Raw genomic sequence first — 21072 nt, 5'->3', positions numbered from 1 at the left:
CTACAGGCCAATATTCCTTGGTAGCACACCTACAGGCCAATATTCCTTGGAAGCACACCTACAGGCCAATATTCCTTGGTAGCACACCTACAGGCCAATATTCCTTGGTAGCACACCTACAGGCCAATATTCCTTGGAAGCACACCTACAGGCCAATATTCCTTGGTAGCACACCTACAGGCCAATATTCCTTGGTAGCACACCTACAGGCCAATATTCCTTGGTAGCACACCTACAGGCCAATATTCCTTGGTAGCACACCTACAGGCCAATATTCCTTGGAAGCACACCTACAGGCCAATATTCCTTGGTAGCACACCTACAGGCCAATATTCCTTGGAAGCACACCTACAGGCCAATATTCCTTGGTAGCACACCTACAGGCCAATATTCCTTGGTAGCACACCTACAGGCCAATATTCCTTGGTAGCACACCTACAGGCCAATATTCCTTGGTAGCACACCTACAGGCCAATATTCCTTGGTAGCACACCTACAGGCCAATATTCCTTGGTAGCACACCTACAGGCCAATATTCCTTGGAAGCACACCTACAGGCCAATATTCCTTGGTAGCACAGCTACAGGCCAATATTCCTTGGAAGCACACCTACAGGCCAATATTCCTTGGTAGCACACCTACAGGCCAATATTCCTTGGTAGCACACCTACAGGCCAATATTCCTTGGTAGCACACCTACAGGCCAATATTCCTTGGTAGCACACCTACAGGCCAATATTCCTTGGTAGCACACCTACAGGCCAATATTCCTTGGAAGCACACCTACAGGCCAATATTCCTTGGTAGCACACCTACAGGCCAATATTCCTTGGAAGCACACCTACAGGCCAATATTCCTTGGTAGCACACCTACAGGCCAATATTCCTTGGAAGCACACCTACAGGCCAATATTCCTTGGAAGCACACCTACAGGCCAATATTCCTTGGAAGCACACCTACAGGCCAATATTCCTTGGTAGCACACCTACAGGCCAATATTCCTTGGTAGCACACCTACAGGGCAATATTCCTTGGAAGCACACCTACAGGGCAATATTCCTTGGAAGCACACCTACAGGGCAATATTCCTTGGTAGCACACCTACAGGCCAATATTCCTTGGAAGCACACCTACAGGCCAATATTCCTTGGTAGCACACCTACAGGCCAATATTCCTTGGTAGCACACCTACAGGCCAATATTCCTTGGTAGCACACCTACAGGCCAATATTCCTTGGTAGCACACCTACAGGCCAATATTCCTTGGTAGCACACCTACAGGCCAATATTCCTTGGAAGCACACCTACAGGCCAATATTCCTTGGAAGCACACCTACAGGCCAATATTCCTTGGAAGCACACCTACAGGCCAATATTCCTTGGAAGCACACCTACAGGCCAATATTCCTTGGAAGCACACCTACAGGCCAATATTCCTTGGAAGCACACCTACAGGCCAATATTCCTTGGTAGCACACCTACAGGCCAATATTCCTTGGTAGCACACCTACAGGCCAATATTCCTTGGTAGCACACCTACAGGCCAATATTCCTTGGTAGCACACCTACAGGCCAATATTCCTTGGTAGCACACCTACAGGCCAATATTCCTTGGTAGCACACCTACAGGCCAATATTCCTTGGTAGCACACCTACAGGCCAATATTCCTTGGTAGCACACCTACAGGCCAATATTCCTTGGAAGCACACCTACAGGCCAATATTCCTTGGAAGCACACCTACAGGCCAATATTCCTTGGAAGCACACCTACAGGCCAATATTCCTTGGAAGCACACCTACAGGCCAATATTCCTTGGAAGCACACCTACAGGCCAATATTCCTTGGAAGCACACCTACAGGCCAATATTCCTTGGAAGCACACCTACAGGCCAATATTCCTTGGAAGCACACCTACAGGCCAATATTCCTTGGAAGCACAGCTACAGGCCAATATTATTTGCATGATGATTATGGGCAAGCATGTAGCTTACACAAAAACACTCCAGTACTGCCCTTTGCAGTAGATTTTAACAGAAGGCTCTGTCCCTGCCTATATGACAAAGGTGATAAGCTTGTGGCAGGTTGTTAAAAAGCTATAATGGTCACTATGACGTTGTTTAAAATGTAGGCTTTGGGGTGGTATACTGGGGCTATTTGGAGAAAGCCACGGGAATGATTTCTCTCAAATACCGCTAATAAACTATTCATTTGAAGTTTAAGTCTAATATTCAAATGTATTAAGTAAATACCTTGTACAATATGTTAGGAGATAAAGATGGCGTTCGTTTTACCGGTCACAATTTTCCCCCCATTATGAAGCTTTTACCGGTAGTCCCCAGTCATGTGATGTTGAGGTAGTCCCCAGTCATGTGATGTTGAGGTAGTCCCCAGTCATGTGATGTTGAGGCCGGAGCGTTGAGTCTGTTGTGCAGAACGCATCAGGTGATCTAATTACAGGATGGAATTCACAACTAAATCTTCGCCAGAGAGATTTAACTTATAACTGTACGAGTTGTGGGTCTAAAAGCTCACGATCTATGACAGTTAGTACTTAAACATTGTATTTGTGTTTCAGTAATATCTAGATGTAAAAAATAAAACTCTTTTTTTTTTTTTTTAAACCCTTTATTTAACTAGGCAAGTCAGTGAAGAACAAATTCTTATTTACAATGACGGCCTACCGGGGAACAGTGGGTTAACTGCCTTGTTCAGGGGCAGAATGACAGATTTTTACCTTGTCAGCTCGGGGATTCGATCTTGCAAACTTTCGGTTACTTGTCCAATGCTCTACCTGCCGCCTCGACACTAAACACTAGGCTACCACCTGCAGACCAAGGACTATTTGACTTACTCATTCCAGGGTTTTTCTTTATTTTTACTATTTTCTACATTAAGAATAATAGTGAAGACATCAAAACATACATATGGAATCATGTAGTGTCCAAAAAAATAAAAGGGTTAACCAAATCTATTTTAGATTCTTCAAAGTAGCCACCCTTTGCCTTGATAACAGCTTTGCACGCTCCTGGCATTCTCTCAACCAGCTTCATGAGGAATGCTTTTACCAACAGTCTTGAAGGAGTTCCCACATATACTGAGCACTTGTTGGCGACTTTTCATTCACTACGCGGTCCAACTCATCCCAAACCATCTCAATTGGGTTGAGGTCGGGTGATTGTGGAGGTTTAGGGGATTGTGGAGGCCAGGTCATCTGATGCAGCACTCCATCACTCTCCTTCTTGGTCAAATAGCCCTTACACAGCCTGGAAGTGTGTTGGGTCATTGTCCTGTTGAAAAACAAATGATAGTCCCACTAAGCACAAACCAGATGGGATGGCGTATCGCTGCAGAATGCTGTGGTAGCCATGCTGGTTAAGTGGGCCTTGAATTCTAAATAAATCCCAGACTGTCACCAGCAAAGCACCCCATCACACCTCCTCCTCCATGCTTCACGGTGGGAACCACACATGCAGAGATCATCCGTTCATCTGCACTGCGTCTCACAAAGACATGGTGGATGGAACCAAAAATATCAAATTTGTACTCAGACCAATGGACAGATTTCAACCGGTCGTGTTCTTTTGGCCCAAGAAAGTCTCTTATTGGAGTCCTTTAGTGGTTTCTTTGCAGCAATTCGACCACGAAAGCCTGATTCACGCAGTCGCCTCTTTACAGTTGATGTTGAGATGTGTCTGTTACTTGAACTCTATGAAGCATTTATTTAGCCTGTAATTTCTGAGGCTGGTAACTAATGAACGTATCCTCTGCAGCAGAGGTAACTCTGGGTCTTCCTTTCCTGTGGTGGTCCTCATGAGAGACAGTTTCATCATAGTGCTTGATGGTTTTTGCGACTGCACTTGAAGAAACGTTCAAAGTTCTTGAAATGTTCCGTATTGACTGACCTTCATGTCTTAAAGTAATGATGGACTGTTGTTTCTCTTTGCTTATTTGAGCTGTTCTTGCCATAATATGGACTTTTACCAAATAGGGCTATCTTCTGTATACCACCCCTACCTTGTCACAACACACAACTGATTGGCTCAAATGCATTAAGGAAAGAAATTCCACTAATTATCTTAAGGCACAGCTTTTAATCGAAACGCATTCCAGGTGACTACCTCATGAAGCTGGTTGAGAGAATGCCAAGAGTGTGCAAAGCTGTTATCAAGGCAAAGGGTGGCTACTTTGAAGAATCTCAAATATATTTTGATTTGACCCTTTGCTTACTACATGATTCCGTGTTTTCATAGTTTGTCTTCACTATTATTCTACAATCAAGAAAATAGTAAAAATTTAAGAAAAACCCTTGAATGAGTAGGTGTCCAAACTTGACTGGTACTGTATATCAACATATCTAATTACTTTATTCTTGCTGTGTAACTACTGTAAAAAAAAAAAAAAAGTTAAAAAAGTGCTAAATAAAATGTGTAGAAAGTACACAAGAGAAAGCTGTAAAAACTAGTTTTATTTTTGTCCTCCAAAATGGTGATGGGCACCAATTATTCTTTTTTAAAGTTAAACAATTAATTAAAGTTAACATCTAAATGCTCTGCTTAGCTAATTTAGTATCTAGTTATCTACCTAGCTAAGTGTTTAGCTAATTTAGTAGCAAGTTAGCTACCTAGCTAAGTGGTTAGCTAATTTAGTAGCTAGTTAGCTACCTAGCTAAGTGGTTAGCTAATTTAGTAGCTAAATGGTTAGCTTCTTCCAAAATCATGCTTTGCGCCATAACAGATAATCCCCTCCTGGATCAAGATCCTTGCGGTCTAATATTTGCTTTCTGCAACAAAGTGAGTAGCATTTTTTGAATTACTTGTATAACTTCAATAGTTGGGATGTCTGTCCAGCAAATAGATGAAGTCTGAGACTATAAAAATGTTCGCAATGCGTTCGTTAGAATTGAGTTAGCATTCTCTATGGGATTTTACATGTAGTCGTTAGCATTGCTAACCATTCGGATTACAGAGGTTCAGTGGAGTTTGAAAATAGCAGCCCCTTGTGTTCAGTGCCGGTATTACTGAATATCTCAGGATGGAACAAGGTCGGTATGAAGACATGACAATCTGGATACCACACATGCCTATTTTAAATCTACTCCTTCGGAAATAGTTCATTTTTCGGTTGCACAAAGCACTGGACTGAGGAACAGGGTGAAGGTACAGTCGGGATGGGGGTGGCTGGAGGGAGGGGGTGCAGACGAGACAGGAACAACGAGCCAGGGAGTGATGTCACAGCCTGAATCATCCTGAGGAACCGGATGTCTTTCGGCTACAAACAGGAGAGAAGAGGGGAAGGAGAGAGAAGGGATGAAACTGAGGAAGAGAGGAGATGAACAGGGTAAGATCAACAGAAAGGAAACCGGAAGTTGCGCACAAAAAAAATTGGAAATTTTTAAATGTAGAGAGAATGAACTAAGATGGTGAAAAGCAGAGCAAAGCGTTGATGTAAAAGTTAGGGGACGTTGAGGCTTTTAAATGTTTAGCATGGAGGTATTCTGGTTCTCTCACGCAAGAGTTGAACACCAAACGTCAACGTCAAGCATTATCCAAACCCAGCTTAAGTCGAACCCAGCCATGACCCAAGACCCACATCTACCTGTACCAGGGTTAGGGATAGAGTTAGGATTATTCAAACCCAGTCATGACCCAGTTCCTTTACCAGGGTTAGGGATAGAGTTAGGATTATTCAAACCCAGCCTCATCCTACAGTAACAGGACAGATCCAGACCTGAATCTGTACATCTTGTGGTACCAGGGTCTCCTCTGAGAGCCCAGCCTGATGGTCCTGACGTGAACCTCCTCCTCGGGAGTCCAATAGCGGGGCAGGAAGCGGTTGTAGCCAGGGTTGGAGGTCGTCTGGTGGAGGGCCAGTTCCACCCGCCGAGCGTACAGATCATCTTTGACAGGGTCAGGATTCTCTCGCCCTTCCTCAGAGTCTTCCTCACACAGCGCCATCAGGAGGAGTTCCTCGTCGAGGGAGCGCTCCACCTCGGAGAGGAGGGTGATTGAAGACGGAGGGTCGTGGAATAGGTTGGGAGGGAACGGAGACGTTGAAGTACTGCTGCTGTTTAACCAGAGGACAGACCGGGACAGCCGTCCGTGTTAACAGCGGACATTCCTAACACAAACATAGTGAGACCCTTACAGCGATGCGTTGAGTAAAGAGCCGTCTGTGGTATAGTAGTCGTCAACGTCACTCTGAAGTGGACAAAAACGCCAACTAAACACTGTCACAAGCACCCGGGGCTTTGGGTAGAGTTAGGAGCAGCCACACCTTTCACAGCTCAACACTACATCTCCATGTTGAGCACAACCAGGGTTAGTGGAAAACAGCTCCGTTCCAGGAATGTCATGGCAATAGGCAAACTACTTCATCTTATTTCACCAAACTTGTTTGTTGGAGCCTAGAGGGTAGAAAGACACTCCAAGAGTCAACAAACCACGTGCGGCAGTTGAAGAAAATGAAATGTCAGTAATCCAGACAAACGATCAGCCTCACGCTAGTAGCTGTTAGCTTGACGACAGGACCGGCCTCACGCTAGTAGTTTCAGTAGCTGTTAGCTTGACGACAGGACCAGCCTCACGCTAGTAGTTTCAGTAGCTGTTAGCGTGACGACAGGACCGGCCTCACGCTAGTAGTTTCAGTAGCTGTTAGCTTGACGACAGGACCAGCCTCACGCTAGTAGTTTCAGTAGCTGTTAGCTTGACGACAGGACCAGCCTCACGCTAGTAGTTTCAGTAGCTGTTAGCGTGACGACAGGACCAGCCTCACTAGTAGTTTCAGTAGCTGTTAGCGTGACGACAGGACCGGCCTCACGCTAGTAGTTTCAGTAGCTGTTAGCATGACGACAGGACCAGTCTCACGCTAGTAGTTTCAGTAGCTGTTAGCTTGACGACAGGACTGACCTCACGCTAGTAGTTTCAGTAGCTGTTAGCTTGACGACAGGACCGGCCTCACGCTAGTAGTTTCAGTAGCTGTTAGCTTGACGACAGGACCGCTCTCACGCTAGTAGTTTCAGTAGCTGTTAGCTTGACGACAGGACCGCTCTCACGCTAGTAGTTTCAGTAGCTGTTAGCTTAATGACAATCACAACCCTGATATAAAGCCATTAAACACCTCTCTCTCTGTCTGACCTGGGAGAGAACACTGCAGTGTGTCTGGGGTGGGTGTCAATCCTAAACAGGCGAGGGCTTCCTGTCCACAGCCTCAACGTGCCCTGCGGGCTCATGGGTACCGCAAAATTTGTGGGCGTGGCTGGTGAAAGGGAGCGGAACCGTCGGCTGGCCAGGTCGTCTGCGACAACGTCCGGCTGGGGCCGGTCGGCGTCCGAGTCGCTGTGGTAAGCCCACTGGAGGAAGGCCTTCACATCAGGCAGTTGGGGGAGGGGCGGGCTCAGAGGAGGAGGAGGGGCCACACTGATCAGAGACCAAATCAGAGTTAAGTCAACAACATGAGGGTTGGTTCCTATGTGACAATGTTTTTTTTGGTTTGTTTTGTTTAACACTCGATTCCAACTGTATGGAATGTAGAAAACATAATGTGTATTACATCAGCACGGCGACACAACGATGTGTATTACATCAGCACGGCGACACAACGATGTGTATTACATCAGCACGGCGACACAACGATGTGTATTACATCAGCACGGCGACACAACGATGTGTATTACATCAGCACGGCGACACAACGATGTGTATTACATCAGCACGGTGACACCTACACAACGATGTGTATTACATCAGCACGGTGACACCTACACAACGATGTGTATTACATCAGCACGGTGACACCTACACAACGATGTGTATTACATCAGCACGGTGACACCTACACAACGATGTGTATTACATCAGCACGGTGACACCTACACAACGATGTGTATTACATCAGCACGGTGACACCTACACAACGATGTGTATTACATCAGCACGGTGACACCTACACAACGATGTGTATTACATCAGCACGGTGACACCTACACAACGATGTGTATTACATCAGCACGGTGACACCTACACAATGTGTATTACATCAGCACGGTGACACCTACACAACGTGTATTACATCAGCACGGTGACACCTACACAACGTGTATTACATCAGCACGGTGACACCTACACAATGTGTATTACATCAGCACGGTGACACCTACACAATGTGTATTACATCAGCACGGTGACACCTACACAACGTGTATTACATCAGCACGGTGACACCTACACAATGTGTATTACATCAGCACGGTAACACCTACACAATGTGTATTACATCAGCACGGTGACACCTACACAATGTGTATTACATCAGCACGGTAACACCTACACAATGTGTATTACATCAGCACGGTAACACCTACACAATGTGTATTACATCAGCACTCAAACCTACACAACGGAGCTGAATAGAAACCGCCACACTACGCAAATTCAACTAGCAGTAAACTAAACGTGGTACTCAAGTAAAGCAACCACTAAACAAAGATTAACAATTATTTCTTTAAAAACAGTAATTCGGTAGGTATGACATCACAGTACCTGGTGAGGGGGCTGGGCATGGAGCCCTTAATTCGGTTGTCCTCCCGTTTCTTCCTCTGGAGGGGTGCAGGTACGTTGCCCCAGTTCCTCTGTCCCGAGTCTCTGCCCTCCGCCGCCTTCATCCTAAAACAGTTCTCTGCCTCCACGTCACTGCTGGAGTCTGGGGAGGGGAGGGATAGCAGCTCACAGACCAGTAGAGGAGTCCAAAAACAGACAGGTACAGGAGAAGTCAACAGAGAGAAGATAATGAACCTAGACAGTCAACGGTGGAGCGGAATTAGGGAGCATCCCTAATAGAGTCCCAAATGGAGCCCTATTCCCTACGTAGTGCACTACATAAGGACTAGGGCTCAGGTCTAAAGTAGGGCACTACGTAGGGAATAGGGCTCAAGTCTAAAGTAGGGCACTACGTAGGGAATAGGGCTCTGGTCTATAGTAGGGCACTACGTAGGGAATAGGGCTCTGGTCTATAGTAGGGCACTACGTAGGGAATAGGGCTCTGGTCTATAGTAGGGCACTACGTAGGGAATAGGGCTCTGGTCTATAGTAGGGCACTACGTAGGGAATAGGGCTCTGGTCTATAGTAGGGCACTACGTAGGGAATAGGGCTCTGGTCTATAGTAGGGCACTACGTAGGGAATAGCGCTCTGGTCTAAAGTAGGGCACTACGTAGGGAATAGGGCTCTGGTCTATAGTAGGGCACTACGTAGGGAATAGGGTGCCATTTGGGACGCATACTGAGACTAGCCTCCAGCGTCCTGCGCCCCGCCTCTAGCGTCCTGCGCCCCACCTCTGGCCCGCTCCAGGCATGAGACATGTCCATTATCAGACCCGTGTGGAACCAGATGGAATGTCTCACTGAGAGGAGAGAGCTGGAAGGACGGGAGCAGGGAAAGGCCATGGCCGTAAGCACGTACTTCTCTAGGAAGAGAGACATTCCTGATAGTGACCATTAACTTTGGATACTGTTAGTAACGTATTTACGTATCCACCGGGGAACTCTACACATCCTGTGTTTACCGTAATTCTGACTAGAAACTAGCCAACGCAGTTGGCTATAACAGTATATTCCAGTCGTTACCCTCGCTGCCGGCCCTCAGGATGGAGTCAGAGATACAGCTGCGGGTACGTGACTCCGCCGAGTCAAAGCTCAGGACCGAGTTAAAGCTCTCTACGGAGTCCTGTCTGCTGTAGCCGGGTGGCTGGGACTGGGTTAGAGGTAGCAGCTCATCGTCCCTCTCCGGGTAGCTCACGTCACTGTAGTCATAGTCCTTCACACTGCCTCTGGGTGTTTCTTCTAGAGCCTGGGACACACAGGGGAGATAGAATACTTGGATTTGAGATGCATTTTATTTAGCTTTGAGTTTGCACGTTTATAAATATCCATTGGTTCCATTGTACAGGACAAAGTACATCAAGCAAAGTACATGTATTAGCCCCAGGTCTGGGGGCCAGACAGAGGTAGCAGTACCGTAGACAGTGCTAAGCCTAGTAGTCCCTAGAAGGCCTTGAGGTTAAGGTGAGGGAGCGTGTTACCTTGGACAGTGCTAAGCCTAGTGGTCCATAGAAGGCCTCGATGTTGAGCTGAGGGTTAAGGTGTTACCTTGGACAGAGCTAAGCCTAGTGGTCCCTAGAAGACCTCGAGGTTAAGCTGAGGGAGCGTGTTACCTTGGACAGAGCTAAGCCTAGTGGTCCATAGAAGGCCTCGATGTTGAGCTGAGGGTTAAGGTGTTACCTTGGACAGAGCTAAGCCTAGTGGTCCCTAGAAGGCCTCGATGTTGAGCTGAGGGTTGAGCTGAGGGAGCGTGTTACCTTGGACAGAGCTAAGCCTAGTGGTCCATAGAAGGCCTCGATGTTGAGCTGAGGGTTGAGCTGAGGGAGCGTGTTACCTTGGACAGAGCTAAGCCTAGTGGTCCATAGAAGGCCTCGATGTTGAGCTGAGGGTTAAGGTGTTACCTTGGACAGAGCTAAGCCTAGTGGTCCCTAGAAGGCCTCGATGTTGAGCTGAGGGTTGAGCTGAGGGAGCGTGTTACCTTGGACAGAGCTAAGCCTAGTGGTCCATAGAAGGCCTCGATGTTGAGCTGAGGGTTGAGCTGAGGGAGCGTGTTACCTTGGACAGAGCTAAGCCTAGTGGTCCATAGAAGGCCTCGATGTTGAGCTGAGGGTTGAGCTGAGGGAGCATGTTACCTTGGACAGAGCTAAGCCTAGTGGTCCCTAGAAGACCTCGAGGTTAAGCTGAGGGAGCATGTTACCTTGGACAGAGCGATGCCCAGTAGTCCCTCGAATGCTTTGAGGTTGAGTTGAGGGCCAGAGTAGAAGGGGTCCACCTGAGCCTTCCGACCCAGCCAGTAGATGGTGATTAGAACCTGGAGGAGAGATCACTGCATTGGGCGGGAACTTTATCCTTCATTATTATATAGAGGACAGTCGCAGCAGGGCTGCCCCCCGTCGCGACGTAGACTAGAGGACAGTCGCGGCAGGGCTGTTACACAGTAAGAGTATTTGCAATGGGAATTATGACAGCTCCAAGTTATAGCTCAAAACCTTTCTAGTTGGGGCCCCCCCCCCACTCCCCTTTCTAGTTGGGCCCCCCCCCCCCCCCCCCCCCCCCACTCCCCTTTCTAGTTGGGCCCCCCCCCCCCCACTCCCCTTTCTAGTTGGGCCCCCCCCCACTCCCCTTTCTAACAATTAAACTACATTTCCACTTACGTTTTTCAGCCTCCTTTTGCTCTCTACACACCTGAGAAGAAAATGAAATTTCTTAGTCCGAGCAAATACACACAGACTAACGTTTACCCATGGCTTCTCACTAACACAAGGATCTATTACGGACAGTCTATAAAATACACACAGACTAACGTTTACCCGTGGCTTCTCACTAACACAAGGATCTATTACGGACAGTCTATAAAATACACACTGACTAACGTTTACCCGTGGCTTCTCACTAACACAGGATCTATTACGGACAGTCTATAAAATATTATTCTGTTTAAATAGTCACTGATAATATAAAATATTATTCTGTTTAAATAGCCACTCTGATATGACTCATGTGAAACACCATACTGTTGACAGTTTAAATAGCCACTCTATGACTCATGTGAAACACCATACTGTTGACTATACATCTAGCCATGTGATTTAGCTGCCTAGTCAAACCAGCTCCTTCACATGGTGCCATCAGACACCCCCCACTATCAACACCATGCAATCAGTGATAACACAGAACTAGCTGTATAACCCTATATATACACACAACCACACACACGCCAGTGTGCGCATGTCATTAGTGAGTCCAGTCAGTGCACACTAGCGTTCCAACCGGTGAGACACTGAACAAGAAATACATGGTGAAATGAACAGGCACCGTCTAATTAACAGGCACCATCTAATTAACAGGCACCATCTAATTAACAACCCCTCCAACAGGCACAGTCTAATTAACAACCCCTCCCACAGGCACAGTCTAATTAACAACCCCTCCCACAGGCACCGTTCAATTAACAGGCACCATCTAATGAGCTCACAGGTACTGTCTAACATCACTATAAGACCAGCAGCACTAGGGATGAGGGAACAGGTACTGTCTAACATCACTATAAGACCAGCAGCACTAGGGGATGAGGGAACAGGTACTGTCTAACATCACTATAAGACCAGCAGCACTAGGGGATGAGGGAACAGGTACTGTCTAACATCACTATAAGACCAGCAGCACTAGGGGATGAGGGAACAGGTACTGTCTAACATCACTATAAGACCAGCAGCACTAGGGATGAGGGAACAGGTACTGTCTAACATCACTATAAGACCAGCAGCACTAGGGGATGAGGGAACAGGTACTGTCTAACATCACTATAAGACCAGCAGCACTAGGGGATGAGGGAACAGGTACTGTCTAACATCACTATAAGACCAGCAGCACTAGGGGATGAGGGAACAGGTACTGTCTAACATCACTATAAGACCAGCAGCACTAGGGGATGAGGGAACAGGTACTGTCTAACATCACTATAAGACCAGCAGCACTAGGGGATGAGGGAACAGGTACTGTCTAACATCACTATAAGACCAGCAGCACTAGGGGATGAGGGAACAGGTACTGTCTAACATCACTATAAGACCAGCAGCACTAGGGGATGAGGGAACAGGTACTGTCTAACATCACTATAAGACCAGCAGCACTAGGGATGAGGGAACAGGTACTGTCTAACATCACTATAAGACCAGCAGCACTAGGGATGAGGGAACAGGTACTGTCTAACATCACTATAAGACCAGCAGCACTAGGGGATGAGGGAACAGGTACTGTCTAACATCACTATAAGACCAGCAGCACTAGGGGATGAGGGAACAGGTACTGTCTAACATCACTATAAGACCAGCAGCACTAGGGGATGAGGGAACAGGTACTGTCTAACATCACTATAAGACCAGCAGCACTAGGGGATGAGGGAACAGGTACTGTCTAACATCACTATAAGACCAGCAGCACTAGGGGATGAGGGAACAGGTACTGTCTAACATCACTATAAGACCAGCAGCACTAGGGGATGAGGGAACAGGTACTGTCTAACATCACTATAAGACCAGCAGCACTAGGGGATGAGGGAACAGGTACTGTCTAACATCACTATAAGACCAGCAGCACTAGGGGATGAGGGAACAGGTACTGTCTAACATCACTATAAGACCAGCAGCACTAGGGGATGAGGGAACAGGTACTGTCTAACATCACTATAAGACCAGCAGCACTAGGGATGAGGGAACAGGTACTGTCTAACATCACTATAAGACCAGCAGCACTAGGGGATGAGGGAACAGGTACTGTCTAACATCACTATAAGACCAGCAGCACTAGGGATGAGGTAACAGGTACTGTCTAACATCACTATAAGACCAGCAGCACTAGGGGATGAGGGAACAGGTACTGTTTAACATCACTATAAGACCAGCAGCACTAGGGGATGAGGGAACAGGTACTGTCTAACATCACTATAAGAACAGCAGCACTAGGGGATGAGGGAACAGGTACTGTTTAACATCACTATAAGACCAGCAGCACTAGGGGATGGGGGAACAGGTACTGTCTAACAGCACTATAAGACCAGCAGCACTAGGGGATGAGGGAACAGGTACTGTCTAACATCACTATAAGACCAGCAGCACTAGGGGATGAGGGAACAGGTACTGTCTAACATCACTATAAGACCAGCAGCACTAGGGGATGAGGGAACAGGTACTGTCTAACATCACTATAAGACCAGCAGCACTAGGGATGAGGGAACAGGTACTGTCTAACATCACTATAAGACCAGCAGCACTAGGGGATGAGGGAACAGGTACTGTCTAACATCACTATAAGACCAGCAGCACTAGGGATGAGGGAACAGGTACTGTCTAACATCACTATAAGACCAGCAGCACTAGGGATGAGGGAACAGGTACTGTCTAACATCACTATAAGACCAGCAGCACTAGGGATGAGGGAACAGGTACTGTCTAACATCACTATAAGACCAGCAGCACTAGGGATGAGGGAACAGGTTCTGTCTAACATCCTTCAATTCCATTTGATTTGCTCTACAAATAATCTATATCTATTGACCAAATCAAATCCATTTTACCTGAGTGTAGCGCGTGTGGAAAGGTCTTGCAGGTCTCCAGGGTGAAACAGCTGAGCCTCGTGTAGACCCAGTGTACCACACGCTCTCAGAAACACATTCACATTGTCCTGGAGGAGAGGAGCGGTAGAGAGAGGGGGGAGGAGCAGAGGGGAGGAGAGGTAGAGAGGGAGGAGCAGAGGGGAGGAGCGGAGAGGTAGAGAGGGAGGAGAGGAGCGGAGGGGAGGAGAGGTAGAGAGGGAGGAGCAGAGGGGAGGAGCGGAGAGGTAGAGAGGGAGGAGAGGAGCGGAGGGGAGGAGCAGTACTGGGAGTTAACATACAGAACAATCAGAGAATGGCCTAAGGATGATCATGTGACTGGTGGGAGGAGTCTCTTAATCCAGGATCCTTTCCAAACAAGTGGATCCTTGACAGTTTGACTAGCCACTGAACCAATGTGTTACACTACCTCAGTTTGACTAGCCACTGGACCAATGTGTTCAACTACCCCAGTTTGACTAGCCACTGGACCAATGTATTCAACTACCCCAGTTTGACTAGCCGCTGACTCAATGTGTCCAACTACCTCAGTTTGACTAGCCACTGAACCAATGTTATCAACTACCTCAGTTTGACTAGCCACTGAACCAATGTGTTACACTACCACTCAGTTTGACTAGCCACTGAACCAATGTGTTCAACTACCTCTGACTAGCCACTGAACCAATGTGTTCAACTACCTCTGACTAGCCACTGGACCAATGTGTCCAACTACCTCTGACTAGCCACTGGACCAATGTGTTACACTACCTCAGTTTGACTCGCCACTGAACCAATGTGATCAACTACCTCAGTTTGACTAGCCACTGAACCAATGTGATCAACTACCTCAGTTTGACTAGCCACTGGACCAATGTGTCCAACTACCTCAGTTTGACTAGCCACTGAACCAATGTGTTACACTACCTCAGTTTGACTAGCCACTGAACCAATGTGTCCAACTACCTCAGTTTGACTAGCCACTGAACCAATGTGTTCAACTACCACTCAGTTTGACTAGCCTCTGAACCAATGTGTTCAACTACCTCAGTTTGACTAGCCACTGAACCAATGTGTCCAACTACCACTCAGTTTGACTCGCCACTGAACCAATGTGTTACACTACCTCAGTTTGACTAGCCTCTGAACCAATGTGTTCAACTACCTCAGTTTGACTAGCCACTGAACCAATGTGTCCAACTACCCCCACTCAGTTTGACTAGCCACTGGACCAATGTGTTCAACTACCTCAGTTTGACTAGCCACTGGACCAATGTGTTCAACTACCTCAGTTTGACTAGCCACTGAACCAATGTGTTCAACTACCTCAGTTTGACTAGCCACTGAACCAATGTGTTACACTACCACTCAGTTTGACTAGCCACTGAACCAATGTGTTACACTACCACTCAGTTTGACTAGCCACTGAACCAATGTGTTCAACTACCTCAGTTTGACTAGCCACTGGACCAATGTGTTACACTACCTCAGTTTGACTAGCCTCTGAACCAATGTGTTCAACTACCTCAGTTTGACTAGCCACTGAACCAATGTGTTCAACTACCACTCAGTTTGACTAGCCACTGAACCAATGTGTTTGACTAGCCACTGAACCAATGTGTTCAACTACCACTCAGTTTGACTAGCCACTGAACCAATGTGTTTGACTAGCCACTAAACCAATGTGTTCAACTACCTCAGTTTGACTAGCCACTGAACCAATGTGTTTGACTAGCCACTAAACCAATGTGTTCAACTACCTCAGTTTGACTAGCCACTGAACCAATGTGTTCAACTACCTCAGTTTGACTAGCCACTAAACCAATGTGTTAAACTACCCCAGTTTGTCATGTTCATCACTAGATCCTTAAACAGTTTCAGATCTGTTACACCAAGCAGGAACCTCCGAGTGACAAGCAGGAAACCACAGAGACTGACTTCCTGAAAGACCCAGGTAGTCGAACTAGTGTCACACTGGCAGACAAGACATCGCACACTGCATTATCATATGAAATGTAGAATGTCTACACGGTGAACTCACCAGTCCAGCCATTGGAGTAGGCAGTGTGTTCATTCTCTTAACAAGGCCTGGTTTCAACTGGTTGATTAGACTGAGAAAAGGAGACAGAGGGATGAACAGATGAGTTAGACAACGTGACCATCGACCACACCAGGACCTGGTACATAAACCACTAAGGTGTTCTTTGGACCACATCCTATGGGATTCAGTCATCACTACTGGCAGAGCAGGACTCCATTCTCCAGATATATACACTACAGTTCCCATAATATTCACTGGCAGAGCAAGACTCCGTTCTCCAGATATATACACTACAGTTCCCATAATACCCACTGGCAGAGCAGGACTCCATTCTCCAGATATATACACTACAGTTCCCACAATACTCACTGGCAGAGCAAGACTCCGTTCTCCAGATATATACACTACAGTTCCCATAATACTCACTGGCAGAGCAGGACTCCATTCTCCAGATATATACACTACAGTTCCCATAATACTCACTGGCAGAGCAGGACTCCATTCTCCAGATATATACACTACAGTTCCCATAATACTGACTGGCAGAGCAGGACTCCATTCTCCAGATATATACACTACAGTTCCCATAATACTCACTGGCAGAGCAGGACTCCATTCTCCAGATATATACACTACAGTTCCCATAATACTCACTGGCAGAGCAGGACTCCATTCTCCAGATATATACACTACAGTTCCCATAATACTCACTGGCAGAGCAGGACTCCATTCTCCAGAGAAATACACTACAGTTCCCATAATACTCACTGGCAGAGCAGGACTCCATTCTCCAGATATATACACTACAGTTCCCATAATACTCACTGGCAGAGCAGGACTCCATTCTCCAGAGCAGAGCGGAAGTTGTTGCTCCCGAATGATTTGTTTGTCACTTCCTATATACAGGAAGAGGAAAGAACACCAGTGTCACAATTTAAATAAACTAACAAGCAAACATTCAAGTGTAACTTTTCACTAAATGTCCTCTTGGATCACAGATTATGATCTGTATTTACCTAGTGCATAATTATGTTTTTTTTTTATCAGATATTTTACATTTAACTTTATTTATTTTTTACAAAACTCATTACTGTTACACTCCAAAAAGTAATAAACAAATCAATGTTGAATCTTTTTTAAAACATTGATCTCCTTATGAAAAGGTCTGAGTCAATAAACAACAACGGGTCATGAGAAAGCCAAGCGGGGTAAAGGGGGTGTTTTGGGGGTAATGAGAAAGCCAAGCGGGGTAATGGGGGTGTTGGTAAACAAAATGCCCATTCTGAAAACATCTACTTATCTGTTCCCCTCAGACCTTCATTGTAAGTTAGAATGCGTTCTTAATTTAACGAGCCAAGTCAGTTAAGTTTCATCTCCTACTACTCCTCTAGATGATGCATCATGGGTAATAAAAGTTGTATTTAAAAACTGATGGGAGTTTTTACAGGAACTTGAAAAATGTTAGGGTAATGAGATGTCCACAGACACTGTTTCTACGTAATATAGTTTCATGTAGACTTCAACTATACTGAAGAAAAACACATGTAATGTGTTGGTCCCACGTCTCTCGAGCTGAAATAAAAAACCTCTAAAATTGTGTACATCCCTGTTAGGGAGTATTTTAAACCTGTCAAGATAATCCATCCACCTGACAAGTGTGGCATATAATGAATATGATTAAACAGCATGATCATTACACAGGTGCACCTTGTGCTGGGGGACAATAAAAGACCACTAAAATGTGCAGTTTCGTCACACAACACCACAGATGTCAGAAGTTGAGGGGGCGTGCACATTGGTATGCTGAACGCAGGAATGTACACCGGAGCTGCTGGTAGAGATTTGAATGTTAATTTCTCTACCATAAGCCGCTTCCAATGTCGTTTTAGAGAATATTGCAGTAAATCCAACCAGCCTCACAACCGCAGGTGACATGCGGGGGGGGGGGGGGGGGGGGGGGGGGGGGGGGCTGAAAAGTATGTCTGTAATAAAGCCTTTTTGTGGGTAAAGACTCATTCTGATTGGCTGGACCTGCCCTATGCCCTCAGGCCCACCCGTGGCTGTACCCCCTTCCCAGTCATGTGAAATCCATAGATTAGGGCCTAATTTACTTATTTTAGTTGACCGTTGTCCTTATATGAACTCAGTAAATTCTGACATGTTGCGTTTCTACTTCCTCCTCCCTCCGTTGCACTGTTCCCCATATGAATGGTGCTGGATCACACCATGTGGCTAGCTGGGCACTGTTCCCCATATGAATGGTGCTGGGTGACATGTGGCAAGCTGGGCACTGTTCCCCATATGAATGGTGCTGGGTGACATGTGGCAAGCTGGGCACTGTTCCCCATATGAATGGTGCTGGGTGACATGTGGACAGCTGGGCACTGTTCCCCATATGAATGGTGCTGGGTCACACCATGTGGACAGCTGGGCACTGTTCCCCATATGAATGGTGCTGGGTCACACCATGTGGACAGCTGGGCACTGTTCCCCATATGAATGGTGCTGGGTCACATCATGTGGCTAGCTGGGCACTGTACCCCATATGAATGGTGCTGGGTCACATCATGTGGCTAGCTGGGCACTGTACCCCATATGAATGGTGCTGGGTCACACCATGTGGCTAGCTGGGCACTGTTCCCCATATGAATGGTGCTGGGTCACACCATGTGGCTAGCTGGGCACTGTACCCCATATGAATGGTGCTGGGTCACACCATGTGGCTAGCTGGGCACTGTTCCCCATATGAATGGTGCTGGGTCACACCATGTGGACAGCTGGGCACTGTTCCCCATATGAATGGTGCTGGGTCACATCATGTGGCTAGCTGGGCACTGTACCCCATATGAATGGTGCTGGGTCACATCATGTGGCTAGCTGGGCACTGTACCCCATATGAATGGTGCTGGGTCACACCATGTGGCTAGCTGGGCACTGTTCCCCATATGAATGGTGCTGGGTCACACCATGTGGCTAGCTGGGCACTGTACCCCATATGAATGGTGCTGGGTCACACCATGTGGCTAGCTGGGCACTGTTCCCCATATGAATGGTGCTGGGTCAAATGTGGCTAGCTGGGCTCAAGCCTATGGGGCACTGTTGCCCATCACACTGGAGGGAGTCCTTTGTTCATTCATTCACTGTTCCCCTCACCCCCTTCATCTCTCCCAGTCCCCTACCCTTCATCTCGTGTCCCTCTCCTCTACTTCTGAGAGGTAACAGACTGGAATGCAGCCTACCCCCTCCCTGTCCCCTAACCCCCTCCCCTGTCCCCTGTCCTTCACCCCTCCCCTGTCCCCTAACCCCCTCCCAGTCCCCTACCCTTCACCCCCATCATCTCATGCCCCTCTCCTCTACCTCTGAGGGGGAACAGAATGCAGCCTGCCACCTCTCTGGAGGTCACCACTGCCCCTGTCCGATGAGGAAAACTTTATGAGGGCATCATATGAGCAGTGTAAAGAGATATATATATATATATATATGATGATGATTCATATGCAAAACAACACATCTCAAAAAGCACAAAGACAAGCATTAAACCGAGAGACATCATCCACTCCAACAGCACAGACAACGTTCAAGAGCCTATTTGCAGAGAAGTAATCTCTGTGTTTTTATATGTGTATTTATCTGTGTGCTATAAACCATATGACCACACTTTAAAAACGGAACACAGTCACACTCAGTTAGACAGTGGCTTCCACTGTCAATATCGTCACCAATTATTTGCATGACAGGATTATATCACATTTTTTTACGTGTCATTAGGTGATGTTACGGTCATCATAAACCAGTAGATTTAATGAGTGAGCCTCAAGTCTGTAAAATATACCATGTGGAACAATTGCCCAAACGTAAATTAAATATTGAATAAGACAGGTCTAAGTTTGTACTAGCGGGAACAATTAACTTTCCTCTTAAAAGTTAAAGACACCTTTGACGTCTGTAGGCTGCTGTAGTCCATCAACCTTAACCTGGATATATTTAGTTCGTTACATCAACCCGATCACGGATCAAACGAGATGTTTTAGACGTGGTTATAAATGAATTAGCTCCAAACCTACCTCCATCCACCGTTGAGCCTCGGTGAAGGCATCTTCACAGGTCACACTGGTCTGTTCTCGCCACTCCATCTTCCCACACAGGCCTCAAACAGACAAGGAACGTTCTAGTTGAAAGAGAACAAGGCAAAGTCGGTCCTTATTGATATCGTTATGCCTCCCCTAAATACAAACAAACAGCTTCACTCAAAGCATTTCCCTGTCGACAGAAACACAATTATCCAGCGATAACGGTATTGTAGAAAATGTGTTACCTGCGTCAAACTTCAGCTGCCAAACTTGAAAGTCTAAACTCTGCTCACCGGTGAACGATTCCCGTTAATTGCCTCCCAAGGGGACACTTGTTACCAAACATTATTGACACGTGCAATAACTAAAGTGGGCGTTTCCTGTTGTTTGATACGGCATCCTGTCCTGCAGCTGGTGGTGTTTCTCTTTACTGAACACCAGGGGGCGCCACGGAATCATAACGCGGCCTTCGCTGGTCACGTCGCTGTCTTCAGTGAAGGAGCAGGAGTTCCACTAAATAACAAAGCCACAAAGTCAGATTCCACAGCCACAAAGTCAAAATATGGCTACAAAATGTGCTTTTTGGACTTCATCTGAGCTTTGGGTTTGTCATAAAGTAAGCAGTGTGGTTAAGGTTAGGGGTAGGTTTAAAATCTGCTTTAAAGAAGAGAAAATGTCAGAGAGAGAAAGAGAGAGAGAGAGACAGACAGACAGACAGAGACAGACAGACAGACAGACAGACAGACAGACAGACAGACAGACAGACAGACAGACAG

General features: G+C 46.6%; 1 protein-coding gene across 1 annotated transcript in view; it reads right to left on the bottom strand.

Moving 5' to 3' along the window:
* Positions 1-20650, bottom strand: part of LOC120051542 (LIM domain only protein 7-like) — a 55354-nt gene extending 34704 nt beyond the window's left edge. The window contains exons 1-9 of the mRNA XM_038998484.1: positions 20542-20650; positions 20291-20394; positions 17052-17122; positions 16227-16296; positions 14171-14277; positions 11250-11280; positions 10793-10906; positions 9622-9844; positions 8541-8700 (exon numbers count right to left, since the gene is read on the bottom strand). Coding sequence (XP_038854412.1) covers positions 8541-8700; positions 9622-9844; positions 10793-10906; positions 11250-11280; positions 14171-14277; positions 16227-16296; positions 17052-17122; positions 20291-20359 — 845 coding nt within the window. The 5' untranslated portion in view covers positions 20360-20394; positions 20542-20650. The remainder of the gene's footprint in view (positions 1-8540; positions 8701-9621; positions 9845-10792; positions 10907-11249; positions 11281-14170; positions 14278-16226; positions 16297-17051; positions 17123-20290; positions 20395-20541) is intronic.
* Between the last annotated feature and the right edge of the window lie 422 nt (positions 20651-21072).

This window comes from Salvelinus namaycush, chromosome 7 (assembly GCF_016432855.1).
Source record: "Salvelinus namaycush isolate Seneca chromosome 7, SaNama_1.0, whole genome shotgun sequence".
In the NCBI taxonomy this organism is placed as follows: Eukaryota; Metazoa; Chordata; class Actinopteri; order Salmoniformes; family Salmonidae; genus Salvelinus; species Salvelinus namaycush.
This window is presented reverse-complemented; position numbering and strand designations above follow the sequence as displayed.